Source organism: Squalius cephalus (assembly GCF_949319135.1).
Source record: "Squalius cephalus genome assembly, chromosome: 3".
In the NCBI taxonomy this organism is placed as follows: domain Eukaryota; kingdom Metazoa; phylum Chordata; class Actinopteri; order Cypriniformes; family Leuciscidae; genus Squalius; species Squalius cephalus.
The window spans coordinates 15,532,776-15,553,303 of record NC_137124.1 but is presented as its reverse complement, the minus strand read 5'-3'; the positions used below and the strand labels follow the sequence as shown (position 1 = coordinate 15,553,303).

The window sequence follows — 20,528 nt, the reverse complement described above, 5'->3', positions numbered from 1 at the left end:
GTTAGGATAGCAAAGTAAATGAACTTTTAAGAGGAGAGAGAAATGCTCGCTTGTATCTTTAGTAATAATAATAATAATAATTCATTATATTTATATAGCACTTTTCTCTGCACTCAAAGCGCTTTACATAGAAGGGGGAATCTCCTCAACCACCACCAATGTGTAGCATCCACCTGGATGATGCGACGGCAGCCATATTCCGCCAGAACGCCCACCACACACCAGCTTACTGGTGGAGAGGAGACAGGGGGATGAAGCCAATTAGGATGATTAGGAGGCCATTATGGACAGAGGCCAATGTGTGATTTTTTGTGACCACAGAGAGTCAGGACCTCAGTTTAACGTCTCATCCGAAGGACGGTGCTCTTTGACAGTATAGTGTCCCCATTACTACACTGGGGCGTTAGGACCCACATAGACCACAGGGTGAGCGCCCTCTACTGGCCTCATTAACACCTCTTCCAACAGCAACCTAGTTTTCCCAGGAGGTCTCCCATCCAGGTACTGACCAGTCTTGAGCTACAGGGTGATCTGGCTGCTGGTATTTCAATGTGCATTTCAATGTTTTCTTTTTTCTTTTACCTGAACATAAACCTTAATCAAAAGCAATTGAGAACCACTGTCATAGGTTATTATAGTAGGCTATTTATTTTTTAATTCTATTTCTTCTCTCACCTCTCATCTGCAGACTGCAGAGGTCTAAAACATTTAATTCATATTAACGATCACATTACACAATGAAGTGATATCATAGCGCAATAATACCCTTCTGATCACTGCCATTTTTAGTCATTTGTGTGCATGCTATTTTGTGTATGAATGCTCTCTGAAGTCCCCCACATTTGTGAAAGTCGGCAAAATCCTAAACCACACCAGCTGAATTCTAACAAGAGTCTAGAGCAATGCTGAGTGAACATGCAGTAATACAATATTGATTTGTCAGGAGCAATGGTATTGACTTCACTAGGTGGCAAGAGTTGCGTCTGACATTGATGTTAGTGCTGCAAACATAAACGAATGGACAGAGTTCCCTGAAGGTTCATGCAAGTGTCAACTAACAATCTAATGAAATTATTTCAGCCCAGGAAGGATTACCATATTAATGCTATTATTAGAATCTGTTATGCATGATATGCATAGCATCTGATGTTTATGAATTCATGTTGTCTTAGAGACACCACTCTAATTTACTGACATTTTATGGCCAAGTGTCAATGGTTACTATGAATCAAACTGTGGTATTTTTTATTAAAAAATGGTAAGCACCACAGCAACTACCACAGAAAAGCCATAGGCAAGATCAGTATGGTTATATAGATAATTCAGAATATATGTAGAAATGATTGTAATTTATAGGCCTATATTATGCAAATCCTTTAAGTAAATAAATGTTTAAGTTTTTTACCTAATCAAAAACTTTTAATATCGTTTCTACCAATAATTTCCATTTATTGATATGTAATGCATATCAAGTAGGCCTAAAGTAAATTAATTTCTAATTCACAGTTTTCTACATTAGTTTATATATATATAATATATATAAATGGGTCTACCAATAATTTTCATTTATTATGTGCATGCGGATCCAGTTTGTAATTTTATTTTTCTATTTTTTAGTCTTCTTCCTATCTAATAATTTCCATGTATTGATATATTATGCATCCAGTAAGTAAATTTATTTTTAATTCACAATTAGTTGTTGTTTTAAGTCTATTTGTTGCCAGATTTCCACTTCCACTGTGACATCTTACCCCATAGTGTGTTTGAACGAACTGACAACTAGTCCCGTTCTCCCCTATTTTATTTGGCTGATCGAGGCACCGAGGATGCGCTTCTCAACTTCTTCACTTTACATTAGTTTTCTTTTCCATTTAAACATGTATGCGTCCTTAGGCATCACCACGAATTGAACATGCATGTGTCTATCAGAAGAGCGCGAGAGAGTAGCGTTATACTTATGCAGTGCATGCGATCATCTGCCCGACGCGTTTCCCGCATGGCCACTGACGCGTCACGCTGCGTGTTCTATTAAATGCCTAATGTGATTTAATTCCCGTTGTCGAACCTCAACCTGTCTCCACGCGCTCGCGAATGGTCTTAAGGTGAAATTACGTCATTCTAGGTGGAAACAAAGACGAGTTGAGCTCTCTGAGCTCCATCAGATGGAGAGAGAGCAGCTCCCTCGCCAAACTCTCCCTGCAATCCGGATAGGATACAGATGAAGAGAGGCCATTCCATAGCATTCCCAATGGTCAGGAGGACGCGGGGATATATGATGCTGAAGATGTGCCGTGCAACTGCAAAGAAATGCCTGTGGATTAATAATGCACTTCTGAGTTAAAACATCCCTGTCCAGTTTTTTCCCCCCACTGTCGATCCAGAGGACAGCAGATGGGACCGCTGAATAGGTGTGTGTTGTTTTATTCTTCTTGGTAATTTATTATGGATCTAAAATATTGTACTTTCAAATTTTAATGGGATGATTTTAAATCCCCCTCTTTCAGTATAGTCTTGTGATTGTGAATGTCCATGTGTTCATTTATGCTGCTTTTTTTTTTTCATCGATTTTTTAACGAGGCTTGGAGGAGGTTTTTTTTTATGCATGCATACTTGCACTGCAAATTGATTTACAGTCCTATTATGCAACTGAAACTGCATATTGCATGTGTAAAACAACAGTTTCTTTATGCACTGGATAATGCATTTAATTCAGTAGTTCAGCTTCTTTATAAGATTGTCATTGAAAATAATTGACCTGTTTCCTTTCTTTTCTTTTATATTCAAGACTGGAGGGACCAAATGTACAGTGGGGCACAAATCCATAGGTAAGTAAAATGTGATTTCTTTCATAGCTCAGTTGTTTATTCTCGACAGCAATGAGGTCAAATGGAGAGCAAATGGAGACATTTGCTTTCAAAATTAAAAAATGTTCTCCTGTGAAAAGTAATCTGTCATCTCACGACTCATGTGTCTTCTGAGTTTCCGGACAGATCTCAACAATAACTAAAACTGTGCTCAAATTTGCTAATTTTTACCAAAGTCTGTAGTCTGTGAATCTCAATATGAATTCAAATGTTTCTCATCAAATTCGAGTTACCATATTATTATGCTTTTTTCCCAGAATTGTTTAAATGACAGGATGAACTTGAGATGGCATGGACTGTACATGGTTATCCAGCATGATTTGAGTTGGAAGGTGCATCTTGTGTTTTAATTGAAACATGGAAGTCTGATCTTTTGCATAAGGGAGTTGCATAATTTGGTCCCACTTTATATTAAGTGGCTTTAAGTACTATGTACTTACATGTACTTACATTGAAATTAATAATTTGATACAATGTACTTATTGTGTAACTACATGTTTTTACATTGTACTTACATTTTAAAAATTCCTGCATGTAATTACAGCTGTAATTAATTTATGTAATTACATTAGTAATTACACAGTTGACCCTTCCCTTACACCTTAAACCTACCCAATCCACCACACCTGTCCCTAACCTTACCCGTATCACACCTCAATAGCAGCAAAAGTGTTTTACAATACAACATGAACACAATAAGTACATTGTACTTATTTTTTGATGTAAGTACATAGTACTTAACGCCACTTAATATAAAGTGGGACCCATAATTTTTGCACAAATGTACATATTTGATTAGTGAACTAGAAATTGTGTTGAATCTTATTTCATATTAATTTTCAATTTCAATTTTTCAACCTTTTTTCTTCTTCTTTTTTTTTTTTTCAAAATCCTAAAACTTTTGAGTCCTATATTTTGAATGTGGTCTCAGACTTTTTTAACCCACTGTAACAGTTTGAAAATTGGTCATTGAAACCCCTTTATAGATCAATCAGAATTCTGACTACTGTATGTGATGATTATGGTCCTGCATCCTGATTTGATTCTTATGGTAGTTTGGCAGATGGCTCACATTTCTTCAGTCACTAATCATTCATCTGTCTCCTGCAGGCTGTCCTGTCTTCACAAAATCAAGAATAAAAACAGCAATGGATGCCATGCCAGAGTATTCCCTCTTTCTTGTGAGGATTTTGGAGGAATTGGATACCAAGTACAGTACCGTTTCTTACCAAGACCTTTGTAAGTCCTTGTGTGCCAGGTTTGACTTGGTCCATTTGGCTAAGCTGAGGAGTCTGCTATTCTATACAGCATGTTTGGATCCAGCATTCCCCGCAACGTTATTCAAAGACAAAATGAGGTGCTCGGTGGAGGACCAACAGTCCAAGAAGCTCATGGTAGCTGCAGACATTGTCACCATGTTTAATCTCATCCAGATGAATGGAGGAATGGCCAAGGACAAGCTGCCAATGGGTTCCAGACCCAGGTTTCACAAGAACCAATCATTTGAGTCCTGTCGATCTGACTCGGATGTGTATAAATTCAACGACAATGACAGGGCATACAACCTCTTGGACACCAGGGGTCATCACATTTCACGTAAGTCACCCTGCCCGAAGTCTGACTGCAACAACTGCCAGCAGTTTATACCAACCTCAGACCCCAACTTCCTCTTGGGAGTCAGCAAGGATCTGAAATGTAGGGCAGCATCTCTGGATAAACTACAGCATCTGCCACAGTACGCCAGCGTCAGTCCTCCTCCGTGTGAGATGCAGAGCACTTACTTCCCCATGGACATCGACAGCGAGTCTACAACAGACCAGGAATCTCTTCATATCAACCCAGGGATCAAGGATACTTTCGTGTCCAGCGGAGAGCCTTTTACCGTGCACTCATGCGTGCAAAAGCGGAATATCTTCAAAGAGGATTTCCACAACCTTGTTGCCTTTTCGCCCCACGTGATCACCAAGGAGTGCAGAGCAAATTCCAAAGCTAGTGGTGATTACCACCATAGGAGGGAGCTGAACAAGCCTCCCACTTTCTTCAATCACAGTTTTGAGCTGCCGTACAGCAACCCTTACTTTGAACCCGTCAGCTCACCCATCCAGAACAAAGGGCGGGTGAAGCATGAGAGCCTGGACGACTTGCAAGCATCCACCTACTTTGGACCTACAACGGTTTCTGAATGCGTGAGCAGCAGGAGGACTTCTAGCAAGCATGGCAAACAGCCAGCCTGGCCTGTCAAGAGCTTGAGCCTCAATACCGAAGAAGTTCCTGACTTTGAGAGGTCCTTCTTGAACGGCAAAGTGGCAAAGGACAATCATCGTCATAACATGGAAAATGACCAACACTTTCAGTGTACAAAAGACAAGCCCACTGCCTCTCCCTCAGGTTTCTCCAAGAAGTCAAATGGAACCAAAACAAAAGACATGGCTTCTGTGGCTTGCGGACCGAGTGTTGAGAAAAGAGAGTATGGGAAAAGGTACAAGGACAAGAGCATCAACTGTCCATCGTTTCAGTCAGGTAATGTGGACAATGGCATGAGTGTTGGGACCCAGACGGAACAATCCCAAACTAGGAAAGTGAAAGATTACCCTGGTCACAACAAATATGGAGAGAGGCCACCATTTAAACATTCAGATGAAGACTCTGAGATTGTCAGCGACGATATCAGCGATATCTTTCGCTTCCTGGATGACATGAGCGTGTGTGACTCTCTTGGAGTTGTGCAGTCTTCGTGCTACAACAGCAACGGCTCACTGTCTCAGGTGACGAAATCAGACGGGGACAGCTCACCTGAACGCAACACTGTCAAGCTGAGCAAAACCGGCATCAAACTAGACCGACTCTTCCAGTCATTGGAGAACTCTGATGATGAGCTCAAAGAGAGCGTCTGCAAACTGGTACTCAGGATTGGTGAGATTGAGAAGAAGCTTGAGTCTCTTTCAGGGGTGCGAGGGGAGATATCTCAGGTCCTCTCAAAGCTTACTAAGCTGGATGAGAAGATTCAAGAACCGGAGGCTAATGGGAAGTCAAGTGATAATGGTATGGTGGAGCAGATTAAGACTGACGCGAACCTCTCACCTCACGTTTTTCAGTGTCACACCACTGGACACAACATGAAGGTGGAAAAAAGTCCAGAATGGTGCTGCCCGGAGGATGATGGGAGCGAAAGCATGAGGGTAAAAGCTTTAAAGAAAAGCGTATTCACACGCAGGTCGTCCAGGTCGCAAACTGAGGAGAACAGCGTCACTGAGTCCAAAGTGGCCAGCATCACCAACTCACCTCGAGACTGGAGGACTGTTTCTTACTCCAGTCACACAGGGGAAGAAGGGAAAGAAAGAGACCGGCATTGTGAAGGCAAGGACAGACATAGGAAACCAAGAGAGGTAATAAACCTGAATACTTAACGTTTTTGTCTTTACTGTGTGTTGAATTTGCTGTTGTGAGTGTTGTAACCCAGATTCTGTGTTGCACTGCTATTGTGTTGACCCGCTGAATCACTTGATTGGTGCATCTCTTTTTAATCACTTAGTCAAACTGATATGCAAAACAGATTAATGAGATCTTGAGAGTCATCAGTCTAAATCAGAATTGGTCAGACAACCAATTCACTGTATCAACTGAGATGACTTGCTTGCTCATGTTGACTTGAATTGAAATGAGCTCAGAACTGTTACTGCATTGCACATGCTTTTTGAAAACATGTATATTTTCTGAAGAAGGTGCTTTGAAAAGTATTGTGTATAGTGCCTTAAAATGACTTGAGTTCAAATGCACCATGCATCATGCAAATTTGTAAGGCAATGAGATGCAGATCAGTCCATACTTTGTTCTAATGGTAAAATCAGGGTTTGGTGCCCACTATTGCAAAAACTAAATTGTGTAAGGTTTAGTCTGTCATATAATGTGCTGTGTGACATATTTTAACAAATCTACCATTATATTTGTTGATTACTGAGATGTAGCAACTGTTATATATGTAGAATTAGTCATTATATTTTAAGAGCTTGGTTATTGTGCAAAGACAAACATTTTAACCAGCATCGGGATTGAGTCAATCGAATTCTGTAATGGATCCCAGGTACCCGCTTACCTGGTTTTATACAAATCAGTCATGACTACTGGAAGAATGTTACGTCAACTAATTCATATTAATGAGCCAGACAGATAAGGTTGTCCTACACCCTTGCATGGTTTTGCCTTGGTTTACACCCCTAGGTAGTTATGCTCAATTACACTCCATCACTTCCCAAAATACATGCAGACATTTTGTTCTGGAAGCAAGCTAGCTTTGATATCATATCTCTAACAGTATAGCTGTGGTCTCTTGCGGTGCAATTATCACACAATTTCCCCATTCTATCCTATCCTATCCTTTTTTTTTTTTGCAGGGGCACAGACTGAGCGCAGGACACAGTAGAGAATCAGACAAATAATTTTAATTCAATCCCCTCAGAGGAACAAGGATTTCATGGCAAATTAGTCCCGTAAAGTATTTACTGGCTCTCGAGATAATATGTTGACACATCTGAGCTGAAGCTTCAGTACTCTGCAGCATTTAAACGTCTTAAGGTAAACAAGTTCAAGGATTCCATGAATACTACAAGGAAGATGAAAAAGTTTTATCAAAACCTCACTTTGTATACAGCTTTAAGAATGTAAAAATACTTGAGGTAAACAAGCAAACATAAAATCAGTTTCTGGGCTGAAGTCTTTAGTAGCCAAGTTAGATGCAGTCTGCTCTGTTCTTTGTGGGTAATAGAGAATGGGCTTCCATTCCTGATCACAGGTGGAAAACTGTGTTTTTACAGGTTTATCAGTTGTGAGCTGGGTTATGTTATGTTATGTTATGTTATGTTATGTTATGTTATGTTATGTTATGTTATGTTATGTTATTTCTTATGTTTTGTACAATTTGTCATGTTATGGTATGGGTCTATTTCATTTTTGTTTCCTTTATTTGTTCTATTTCTTATGTCATAGTTCTATTTTAGTTCTTTTTTTTTATTGTTTTGTGCTGTTTATTCTGTTCTGTTCTATTATTTGATAATTACTTTATTCTGTTCTTTATTCTATGTTTTGTCGTGTTTATTCTATTCTATTCCATTCTATTCTGTTCTATTCCATTCTGTTCTGTTTTACAGTATAATTGTCTGTCTGTTCTTTTTATTTTATTTATTCCATTATTTTCTGTTCCATTAAGTTTTCTTCTTTTTTCACATTCTATTCTGTCCTGTTCTCTATTCTGTTCTGTTTTACAGTTCAATTGTCTATTCTATTCTATTCTATTCTATTCTATTCTATTCTATTCTATTCTATTCTATTCTATTCTATTCTATTCTGTGTTGTTTTTTGTTTATATATTTTCTATACACATTGTATTCTATTATTTTCTGTTGTGATTCTATTCTATTGTGCTTCTCTTCTCTTCTCTTCTCTTCTCTTCTCTTCTCTTCTCTTCTCTTCTCTTCTCTTCTCTTCTCTTCTCTTCTCTTCTCTTCTCTTCTCTTCTCTTCTCTTCTCTAATGTATGCAACACTTACCCTTCTTTAGTCTTGGGAATATTTTCATGTTTTCTTAGTTTTCCTCCTCTGCCTCTCGCTCATGTCTTCTTGGCTTATTGCCCTGATTAGAAGCCTGCCAGTTCCTGTATCGTCCCTTCTGATCTTTTTGGGGAACTTGCGAGTGCCAAAAGTCCCTGCCTCTTTGGAACGATCCAAGCTGTAGTTAATTTTAGTGAATGGTCGCACAGGGAACTGGTGGTTAATTAAACCTCATTCACATTAATGAGAACACATAACAACCTTGTGCATTTCACCATTCTGTGGCCATTCTGCCTTTTGAGTTCTCCTTTATTTAAAGGTGAAGTGTGTAATTTATTCAATTATTTTCTCCTTGTATGACTTTAATATAAAGAGTTGACCAATAAATAAGATGTTTATGTTTATTTTCCTGAAAAGTGGAAACATCTTGTGTTCTGTGCCACAATCAAACATGTATCTCTTAGTTAGAGCTTCCTGAACAGCCTGACAGCAACACTGACTCAATGACCAATGGTGTGTGTTTGGGGCGGAGCTATGTATCTGTCTGTCTAATAGCAGATGGGAATTGCAATTCTGTTTCATGACACTAGTGCAGCAGAAACTACACACTTCACATTGAAGGTAACAACTGGATGTTCTTACTTTTTCAGTGTACAATTTTGTCTTTTTAATCTTTCATTTTAAAGCAATGCTTTCATGTATTCAAATCATGGCTGTCAATGGGGTTCCAAGAAACAGCTTGTCTGCCAAACATCCATTCAGCTGTGAATGTTTTGGTAAATGTTTTTCTGGGTTAATGAGAGTCTTGTAGTGTGCATCCTGTCACCCTCTTTTATTTTCTTGCTGTCTACATCATCCTGCCTTTAATTGACATGAAGTTGTTACGCCAGCCTTTTAGCACGACTTCTTTATGAGAGAACGCAGCCAACAAACCCAGCAGCTCTGTACAGTGGGTGAGAAGATGCGAGAGAACTGTCATTTTCAGACAGGCACTTAGCACAACATCCGTTCCTTCTCACAAAGTGCCCTTGATAAAGGGCAAGGCAAACCTTTTTTCTTCTAGCCCAAACTAAAGTGCCAGCTAGCCAAGCGATAAGCTCATGTAGTGGTCAAGATAGAAGCACACTTAAAATATTTGGCTTGCAGAATATAAACAACCAATGCTTTTAGTCGCTTCATTTTAAAGGCTATCTTTAATGAGGTTTTAATAATGTCTGTGTGTGTTCATTCAACTTAAAATTGTGCCGGACAAAGAATAGCCTACACTAAAGAGAAGTGCCGTGAATAGGCTGATGGATTTAGATGACAAAATTAAGGATTATATATTTTACGAATGTGAGAGGTCTTTCCTGTGCAAATCTCAAAAGCACAATACTAGGTTGCTGTGGTTGCCAAGATGTTGATAATTGGTTGCCAATAAGACTTTTTGATTGGTTTATTGGTTATTTTAGGCATTATCTTTATAGTATTATATTATTTACTCATATTTAAAATTTCCTTCTATTTATTTACATTTTTATTCAAATTTATATTTTTAGTTTTCATTTTAATTTTAGTTTGTTTTAGTATCATTTTATTATGTTTATTCATTTTTAATACTTTAGCTTTAATTTATTTTATTTCAGCTTTATTTTAAGTAGCGTTTATTTTAAGTTAGTATGGTTAGGTGGTTGTTGACTGGCAGAATGTACCAAAGTTTCATAGTTATTTAGGGAATTGTTCAAATCACTAACCCCAAGTAAGCAATTGTAATAAAGATTCTTGCTTAGCAACAACACTAATGATTGTCTCTCAGTGAGATTACACTTAATGAATTTACAACAGCAGTAAAGATTTTTAATTTATTGCAATGCCATGATACATTGTTTTATAACTTGTAAGTTCAATGGTTATATTACAGTAAGGAGAAATAAATACAGAATCCTTATGATATTAAGTGAGTCACAGTTCCTCTGTATGACATTGAGTCTGACCTACAGTACGTATTATTACACTGCTGCTGTTTTCTTGGCGAGGAATAACCTATACCTATATCAGAATGACAATATTTTTCCTCCTCTCAGTTGGTCTTCCCTCATTTGCATGTGGTTGTTTGATCAGTCTTTCCCTGCTGGAAGCAGGAGGTGGATCAACACTCTTCAGCGCTCACTCCTGTGGCTTTTTTTAATTTTCACCTTAGCTCAGGCCAGACAGAACAATACCTTGCCTAAAAGAGAAGAACATTTAAGTGGGCGGGTGTTATTCTTTTTACAAAATGTACAGAGACAGGGAGACAAAAATGACAGGGCAGAATAGAAATGCTGAAATTATATTGAAATATATAGATCAACTGGTGGGTCGCAACCCAAAAGTGGGTCATGGAGTTACTCATTGAAATACCAACAACAAAACGGAATTCTAAATGTTTTTCTGAGTCAAGACTTTTATTTTGAAAGACGCATTTAATTTATTCAACACATATTATTATCAAACACATAATAATATTATGTCTTTTTTACTTTTCTTTATGGGATTGTTCATTACTTTATAATGGGAAAATATTAGGGAACCAATACAACAAGGAATGTGGAGAGGCCATTAAACAACATTCTTATGGAAAAATAGCTTAAAAAGAAAACAAGAAGTCACTCGATTTTTGTTGACTATCTTTTGAAAAATGTACTTGTATATATTATTAAAAGCTGAATCAGCTGGTTATTATTAAAGTTATTTTTTATTTTACACACTACTGGTCCCCGTTTTGCAGAATGACCCAGTTCATGATAATCAAATTTTTCATGTTGTAAGCTGCAGCAATTTGGTTTCCCCTCATGGGCAAGAATAAGCTCCTGACTCAGATATAATTCTTTATAATAGTCTAAAGACTGAGACAATCACACATTTCCAGCTCTGCAAACAAGACCGCAGTCATTCCTGTAAGCACAATGATTCCCGCTTGCACCATATATATATATATAACTAGTTAGACTCAAGCAGTGCCAGCATACTTTTTCTCCTGAGAGTTATAGCTCATGCAGGGTTTCAATAACTCTGAATTGCTGAAGGAAAGGACTTTTCTACCAGATCTTACTGTGTTTGCCTTTGCAAAAGTCACCATCATGATGTTAAGGTGTCTTTGGTGACTGCCTTGCTGAGCGGTTGCTAAGGTGTCCTAATAAGTTGTTAGAATATTGCTATGCAGTTGCTAGGTGGTGGTCTCTAGTCTCAACTCCCTTCTTCAAAGTAATGATTTTCCATGTGAAAATGATCCCAACTGCTCAGAAAAGCAATATCACACCTCTACTCAACAAGTTTTATGATTTGAGGTTTCATTTCTTTTTGCAGCACAAACAGTTGCAGTGTATGTTACTGCTCAAAATTTGTAGGGTCACTAAGTTTTTCTTTTTAGAGCGAGAGAAAGGATGCATTAAATTGATCAAAAATGACAATAATACTTTTAAATTGTTGCAAAAACAATCTAATTAATGTTGTTCTTTTGAACTTTCTATTTATCAAAGAATTCTGAGAAAAATGTATAACAGTTTCCACAAAAATATTAAGCAGCACAACTGTTTTCAACATTGATAATAATCAGAAATGTTTCTTGAGCAGCAAATCAGCATATTAGAATGATTTCTGAAGGATCATGTGACACTGAAGACTGGAGTAATGATGCTGAAAATTCAGCATTGCATCACAAGAACAAATTACATTTTAAAATATATTACAATAGAAAGCAGTTATTATAAATTCTAATAATATTTCACAGTATTACTGTTTTACTGTATTTTTGATCAAAAAAATGCATCTTTGGTGAGCATAGGCGACTTCTTTCAAAAACAACTTACTGATATATATATAACTTCTGAACAATATTTAACAATAACTTCTGAGCAATATTTTGAACGATAAGTGTGCATATCAAAATTGCACACATAATAAAAACAAGATTATTTGATCTTACCTTATAAAACTCACTTAATTGTGATATATTTTAAATGTAATATCTTAAGTCATATTGCTTCTTAACTAAATATATCTTGATATGTTTAGAATGTTTAGATATTTGTACTGGAAAACAAGACAAAAAAATTCCTCCTCCGTGACCTTTCCTCCCATTTCTCCCCTACAGACAGATCGACAGTATGACGCCCACCAGGCCCACCGTTCCTCAAAGCCGCCCAAGGACTCCTACCTGGTGGAGCAGGTGTTCAGCCCACACCACTTCCCTCCCGCGGTCAAGTCTCACGTGAAGGGCAGTCCTCTCTATACGGACCTACGCCTGACCGGCCTCGCCGATGCCAAACGTTCTCAGCCCTCCTGGACCATTGAAGAGTACAAACGCAACTCAGGAGACAAGAACAAGCTCAGCGCCTTGGACCTGCAGGTGAGAGCCGACCTCAGGGGCTTTGCATTGTGATTGCAACTGTGCCAATATTGTTGATTTTTCAGTGTTTTTTGAGGCTTTGATGTATGCTGTGTGTGGTGATTTGTGGGATTAGCTTAAAGGCTGGGGCGCATGGGAATGGAGGCTTCGATTTTTCCTCAATCAATGCTTCTCTGCCAAATGCCGCCGGTGTGTGTCTTAAGGTCATCAGTGCAGTAGGTGACCTTGTGCGCTGTGAAATATTAATTATCCTTATTTAAATCACTCACTGTTGACAGTCAGGGACACAATGCAATTACTGCATTTCCTTGGGTTCATTTCAATGCCAACATGAAATGCTGTTCGCAACCGAATTCTGGATTCTAAAAAACTGGGTGTTCAGTAGGATGGACTTGATTGCATTGTAAAAAAAGTAGTGGTATCTGATTTGTGAACAAGTCATTCTTTTGATTTGGATTATTTCAATGAATCAGTTGATCCAGTTTATACAACTTGGACAATCTTTTAACAAACCAGACTGAACAATTTGTTTATGATGTTTATGATCGATTCTCGAGTCAACAACTTCTCGAATCCGAGAAGCGTTTAATTTTTTATTGTATTTATTTGATTAAAACAAACAAACAAAAATTGGTGAAAAATGGAGATTAAATTATTGCATATTCAAATAAGATTTCTTATGAGCGTATTCATGGCTGCAACAAAATGACAAGAAATTACAATAAAGATATTTTATTAAAGGGATAGTTTACCCAAAAATGTACTCATGTCGTTCCAAACCCATAAGACGTTCGTTCTTCTTTGGAACACAAATAAAGATATTTTTGATGAAATCTGAGAGCTTTCTGTCCCTCCATACGCATTTTGACAAAAAGTTCATAAAGAGGTCGTAAAACTAATCCATTTGAATTGAGCGGTTCCAAAATTTTCTGAAGAGACACGGTCACTTTATATGAACAGATTGATTTCACATATAAACATTCATTAATTCTCACATCAGTTGAGGTAAACAGAAGCTCAAGCTTGATCACTTGAAGTTCAAGAACCAATGAGGTTCATTCTCGTGTTACGCAGCACGTTTGAGCTTCAGCAAGAACCAATGAGGTTCATTCTCGTGTTACGCAGCACGATTGAGCTTCAGCAAGAACCAATGAGGTTCATTCTCGTGTTACGCAGCAAGTTTGAGCTTCCATAAGAACCAATGAGGTTCATTCTCGTGTTACGCAGCACATTTGAGCTTCAGCAAGAACCAATGAGGTTCCTTCTCGTGTGTTACGCAGCACGTTTGAGCTTCAGCAAGAACCAATGAGGTTCATTCTCGTGTTACTCAGCACGATTGAGCTTCAGCAAGAACCAATGAGGTTCATTCTCGTGTTACTCAGCACGATTGAGCTTCAGCAAGAACCAATGAGGTTCCTTCTCGTGTTACTCAGCACGTTTGAGCTTCAGCAAGAACCAATGAGGTTCATTCTCGTGTTACGCAGCACGTTTGAGCTTCAGCAAGAACCAATGAGGTTCATTCTCGTGTTACTCAGCACGATTGAGCTTCAGCAAGAACCAATGAGGTTCATTCTCGTGTTACTCAGCACGATTGAGCTTCAGCAAGAACCAATGAGGTTCATTCTCGTGTTACTCAGCACGATTGAGCTTCAGCAAGAACCAATGAGGTTCATTCTCGTGTTACTCAGCACGATTGAGCTTCAGCAAGAACCAATGAGGTTCATTCTCGTGTTACTCAGCACGTTTGAGCTTCAGCAAGAACCAATGAGGTTCATTCTCGTGTTACACAGCCCGTTTGAGCTTCAGCAAGAACCAATGAGGTTCATTCTCGTGTTACGCAGCACGTTTGAGCTTCAGCAAGAACCAATGAGGTTCATTCTCGTGTTACTCAGCACGATTGAGCTTCAGCAAGAACCAATGAGGTTCATTCTCGTGTTACTCAGCACGTTTGAGCTTCAGCAAGAACCAATGAGGTTCATTCTCGTGTTACTCAGCACGTTTGAGCTTCAGCAAGAACCAATGAGGTTCATTCTCGTGTTACACAGCCCGTTTGAGCTTCAGCAAGAACCAATGAGGTTCATTCTCGTGTCCCACCATGTTGTCACTGTCACGTGAGACGTCACCTACCAGCGTCAGTTGTGTTACCTCACTTCTATTCATAAATCCCCTTCTGTGGCCTTACACTACTTTTGGCGTACTGTTTTTCACATAGTATATAGTAGGGAAGTAGGCCTATTTGATTTCGGACGCAGCTTCAGGCACTTTAAATGTTTTTCACATTAAGCATTGTAGAATGTCCTGCTGTTTTAGTGATTAAAATACTGCAGCTGGTGCGGTATATGGGTTGGATCACACGTGCCCAAAACTTGAAATTTGTTGACATATTTTTATTTTTCTTCTTTTGATGTGGAAAATTGACAGGCCTGTGCTGCAGGTTTATGGATGTTTTGGCCTCCAGGTCTTGTGACTGAAAACTATGCATTTTTTATTAACTTTATGAAGATTCATTGCTACAACAAATTAAAATTGTGGCATAAGACATTGCAATTAGAATTCTTATTAATGGAACTTAAGAAAAGCTAATCATTTGCGTACATACAACTTGGAACGTTTTAGAGAGAATGAGAGGCATGTAATATGCCATGATGAGACGTAAAAAAGAATCACTGAATTGTTTTTTGAATCAGTTGGTTGACATGAACAAAAGACTCAAAAAACGAATCATAGTTCCCATAAAAGTAAAAAGTTACATACGGGAATAAACAAGAACAAGTGCTTGAAAGTTGAAAAAATAAGTGGCTTTGTATTTAAATTTTTGTTTTTTGCAAAGACCAGGAATATGGATTAAGAAAAGGGTCCATTTTTATTCATGTTGATTTTAAAACCTTCTGTTGTGCACATTTTAGATTAAGGCTTATGGTTGTCTGTTTCAGACGATGTTTATCTGTCTTCATCTCCAGACATAATCTCATTCTATTGATAGATGAGGGCTCACAATAAAAAGGCTTTAGTGTAGAAGAAAATTGATGGGTATTGATTTTGAATGGATAAAAGCAAATGATGGCTTTAAAACTAGCTGTTCTTGTTCTGTGTGTGTGAGAATAAAATAAGAAAGATGGAACAGAAAAGTAAATTGCTGACTTCTTCAGAGGCTTGTGCAATGGCTGCAGCAGGATGTGAAATGCGCCCTACATCTTTGCATCAAATCTGTGTTACATGTTCACCCCAGTGCATAGACAACTGGCTGGAACCAGGGGTGGTGTCTCTTTATTTTGCCCATTTGCAAGAGTTGTAGGTTTTCTGAAGGCCTGCTTATCCAACCACAGCATGAGAGGAGAAGAAAACAGACAGAAAATGTCAAAAAGACAGAACACAGCTCAAGCAATGCTACGTACCAGTGATTCTTAGTGACCCAGCACAGCACATTCGAACCTTGACAAAGCAAAGAGTTTTTTGGATTTGTGCAGCAAGCACGCAATTGTACAAGAAATATATCATGAGGTGATTAAAATGATTTGCAATAATTAGCATTTTCAATCAGCCATTTCTTTTTATCTGCCATTAGCCTATACTTTTTTTCTGTTGATCTTGTCACCTGATATTATTTAAATTGCTGTTTTTTTTTGGTTTTGTTTACTACAATATGGTTTTTGTATGTGCAATGTTTGCCGTATATTGTTGCAAGCCCAAAAACATTTATCAAATAGATTTTTGTCATCTGATTTCAAATTGGATCTGAATCTGACCTGCATCAAAAACAATTTATTTTACCTATTAGGGTGCTTTCACACGAGCACTTTTGGTGCGTACCCAGGTTAAATTGATGTCAGAGTTCAGTTCGTTTGGATGAGGTGAGCGCGGTTTTCTGAACTTGAGTCTGTGGAATGGTTCATGTGAACTCTGGTATGATTTGCTGCTGATATGAACGCATATGAACTCTAGAGAGGAGCATTTTTCTATATGTAGGGGAGGGAGGATCATTCGAACTCAGGTTCGGACCAACTGTCACACCCTTCTTCTTTGTTTCTTCTTAATTTATTTATGAGCTGTATGGGAAGCTGCAAAAAAGTTTGAGTGTGTGTTAAAATGGACCATCTATTGAAAACCAGTGCAGACTGAACACAAGAAAGCATCCTGTGAACGGTCCATTAGGTGACTTAAAGTAGAAATTCTGTTGTCATAGCAATTACTGAGAGGGAGATTTATAAGACAATTAATCATGTGTTTCTCACAGGAGAGTTGTGTACTGCATTATTTCCAAACTAACATTAGTGTTTATTCCCTGGAACTTTACAAGCCAGCTTATGGTGTAATTATTCTCTAGATCACTGATTGTGTTTCAAGAAAATAGACAATGTTAACTTGATTAACATCTATCATTAATATTTAATGGTAGTTTTAATGTTGAGCCTTGAATTTATTATTTCTATAATGTCATTATATTTTAATAAGGCTTTTTCTGCCTGTAATGTTTTAATATCAAATGATCAGGTAGCAATTTCACATTAGCAGTCGACTACAAGAAACAAAAAAACTAATTTCGTCACCTTTAAAACACATGATTGGTATTTCCCTTCACTATGAAATTGCAAAGGTTTTTTTTCACAAGAGAAAATCGGATTATCTTTCTCGTTTACAGCTGGTATTGATATAAGATTACTCTGAGCTTATTGGAGATAGAAACGGCTAATACCTGCGTGAATTTGTATACTTGCTCAGTGTAGTGGAGGAAAGTGTCATCAGTGACAGCGTCCTGCTGCTTGTCATTGCTGAAATTAATGCCATCTGATATCAGAAGCGATCCACGTGTGAAAAAATGGCAACATTGAACACACTTTGCTGGTATTGATATAAGATTACTCTGAGCTTATTGGAGACAGAGATGGCTGACACCTAGTGTGCGTGAAGTTGTATATGTGCTCAGTGTAGTGGAGGAAAGTGTCATCAGTGACAGCGTCCTGCTGCTTGTCATTGCTGAAATTAATGACATCTGATATTCAGAAGCAATCCATGTGTGAAAAATGGCAACATTGAACACACTTTGTGTGCAAAAGGTTCCTGGAGGACAGTTATTAGGGGCATTGAAGATGGCATCATCGTCACAGCTGTGGAAGATCATGCACTCTTGACATTAGATGGATGTCTTATAATGCCAGATTGATTAGACTAATCTTTCGGTCTCTGTTTAAGCTGGTCTTAGCTGGTTGGTCTCTCAGTCTGACCTGGTGAAATGTGTCCAAAACCAACCAGCAGCCTGGCCGAGGAGGGAGATTTTTTTCTTTTTTGTCTTTTCTTCTTTTTTCTTTCTTTTTTTCCCCGCATGGCCATGTCCCACGGCACATTACAGGTATTCTTTTGTTATAAATACTTGAAGAAATCAATAAATACATGTAATAGTTGATATTATAGATATTTCTTTATTTATTATTAAAATAAAAAATGTAAATAACATTATTACAGGTTTTTATTTATTTTATTTATTTATGAATTTTATTTATTTTATATAATTTTTTACAGCTTAATTATATTATAGAGTTTCTAACTGCTGCTGAAAAGCTATTGCTGAAAAACAGATGAAAACACTGATGGACATGTATCTTTTGATCCCTGAAATTACTGTATATTTACTGCACCGCCGTCGGTGTATGAATGAGTGAGTGAATGGGTGAAAGTGAGGCTATGTAAAGCGCTTTGGTGGCCATAGGTCTGTGAAAGCGCTATATAAATGCAGTCCATTTACCATTTACCATGCACCTTTACTCTATCTATCTATCTATCTATCTATCTATCTATCTATCTATCTATCTATCTATCTATCTATCTATCTATCTATCTATCTATCTATCGATTATTCTATCTAGCTGTCTATATAAAGTTTGGAACCTAATTTTTTTTTTTTTACAAACATTGTTTTTTAAATAGAAAAATTAGTTATGTCACTTTTTGTTAGTAAAATTTGAATTGCAATTCTGCATCCAGTTTAATACCTCAGTTCAACTCTGGATGGCATACAACCTTGCTAGCAACACCCTAGCAACTTACCAGAACACCATAGCAACTACATAACACGCTAAAATCGAATCAGAACAACTTAGCAACAACATAGTAACGTAATGACAGCCACCAAAATCACCCTAGCGTCATGATGGGACATGAGCTATGCACAGACAAGCAACACTCATGTTTTCTTCAGAAAAACTTCAAATGTTGTTTTGTCCCCTTCAGCTTCTTTGGCTATTTTTGTCTGACTGTTTCTATTTGCCTTCCCGTCATATCTGAACATCTCATCCTGAACCGTGTGCCGTATCACCCTTTCCCTTTTCTCATTTCCCCCTCACTCGCTCACCATATATTCAATTAAAATGGCAATTTGATGAAAAATTCCATCTCGACAGAATATGTTGCTTTAGGAATGTGTCTGCAGTTAGTGTGACGAGTGGACAAGAGCTCCATTTATCTTCCACAGTCTTCATTTAACAGCCGAGACCTGGTACAATCACGGTCTGCTCCACACAGACGCTTTCCTTTGCCGAACCTCTCACCTTTTCTGTTCCCCTGCAGGTCCAGGATTCACTCAACCCCAACAATCTGGAGTACTGGATGGAGGACATCTACACGCCGGGCTACGATTCGCTGCTCAAGCGCAAGGAGGCGGAGTTTCGCAGAGCAAAGGCGTGTAAAATTGGCGCGCTGATCGCTGCGGCCGCCTGCACTGTGATACTGGTCATCGTAGTGCCCATTTGCACCATGAAGACTTGAGGTTTCTATCAGTTTTTCTGTCAGATGGTGTTTGTATCACTGTATTCTTTACTGGCGTTGCACAAACGCTAGGACAAACATGGGACTTCATTTGTGGAGGTCTGTAATATTATGTCTGATTTCAGCCTCCGGCCTTAGACTTTCTTGGAATGTCAATCGAAATATATCACAACAAAGAATTAAGGATTGCAATTTGACGTTTGTCTTTTTTATTTACAGTAGTCAATATTTATAACTTGAATAAATTATTTGTTATGCAGTAGATGGCCTTGCTTAAAGGCTCAGAGATGCACCCTTATTTTATAGTCCAAAATATAATGTACCGACACGTTTTATGTATGTTTTTTTCCTGGTATTGCAATAGAAACTAAATGGAAAGCTTTATGTTTAAGCGCATTCTATTTTTTACTTTACTATGATTATGAGAATTTTAACAAGAGTTATTTTTCAATGAATACACCGACAGAATGTTTTAAAGAATGAGTTAGATTTATCTTTGGAAATGACTGGAATGTTTGGGCTTGTGCAATGCCTTTTTATAAGGAATATATATACTGTATATTCAGATTGCTCAAATATAAATCATGTGGTAATTCAATGAGAACACATTTGAACTGAATAGTTCACCCAAATTTTTTTTTCCCGATCATTATATATACCCACCTTTATGTTGTACTCAAATGTGTGCCTCTCTGGGAATTTATTTTTATTAATTTATTTTTTTGTTAATGCAACATTTTCATGGAATAAGCACTAACAAGCTCAAATATTCATCTAGTGTCCAGACTACCCATATTTCATGGGAAAAAATTTTTTTTGCTTAAAATTCTTTGAAATAGTGACAGAATTTAAAAACATTTGGTGAATTATTCCTTAATGTGAGGGGTTTTGATTGTATGTGAGAACAGTAAAATGACTCTATTAATGATGTTATTCATATTGTTTGAACAGTGACACGTGACTTTATTTCCTTTGGATTTGTTCTGTATTATTGTGC

General features: G+C 37.8%; 1 protein-coding gene across 1 annotated transcript; it reads left to right on the top strand.

The window, feature by feature from the left end:
* The first annotated feature begins 1,808 nt into the window (after positions 1–1,808).
* On the top strand, positions 1,809–20,245 carry minar1 (membrane integral NOTCH2 associated receptor 1). Its single transcript, XM_079866516.1, has 5 exons — positions 1,809–2,408; positions 2,786–2,825; positions 3,975–6,250; positions 12,518–12,772; positions 19,334–20,245. Exons 3-5 carry the CDS (start codon positions 4,013–4,015, stop codon positions 19,529–19,531), a joined length of 2,691 nt encoding a protein of 896 aa, XP_079722642.1. The 5' UTR covers positions 1,809–2,408; positions 2,786–2,825; positions 3,975–4,012; the 3' UTR covers positions 19,532–20,245.
* Positions 20,246–20,528: the final 283 nt, after the last annotated feature.

Coding starts and splice junctions, on each gene's coding strand:
- minar1 (XM_079866516.1), top strand. CDS start 4,013: ATGGATGCCATGCCAGAGTATTCCCTCTTTCTTGTGAGGATTTTGGAG. Junction 6,251..12,517: donor GACATAGGAAACCAAGAGAG/GTAATAAACCTG, acceptor TCTCCCCTACAG/ACAGATCGACAGTATGACGC. Junction 12,773..19,333: donor TCAGCGCCTTGGACCTGCAG/GTGAGAGCCGAC, acceptor GTTCCCCTGCAG/GTCCAGGATTCACTCAACCC.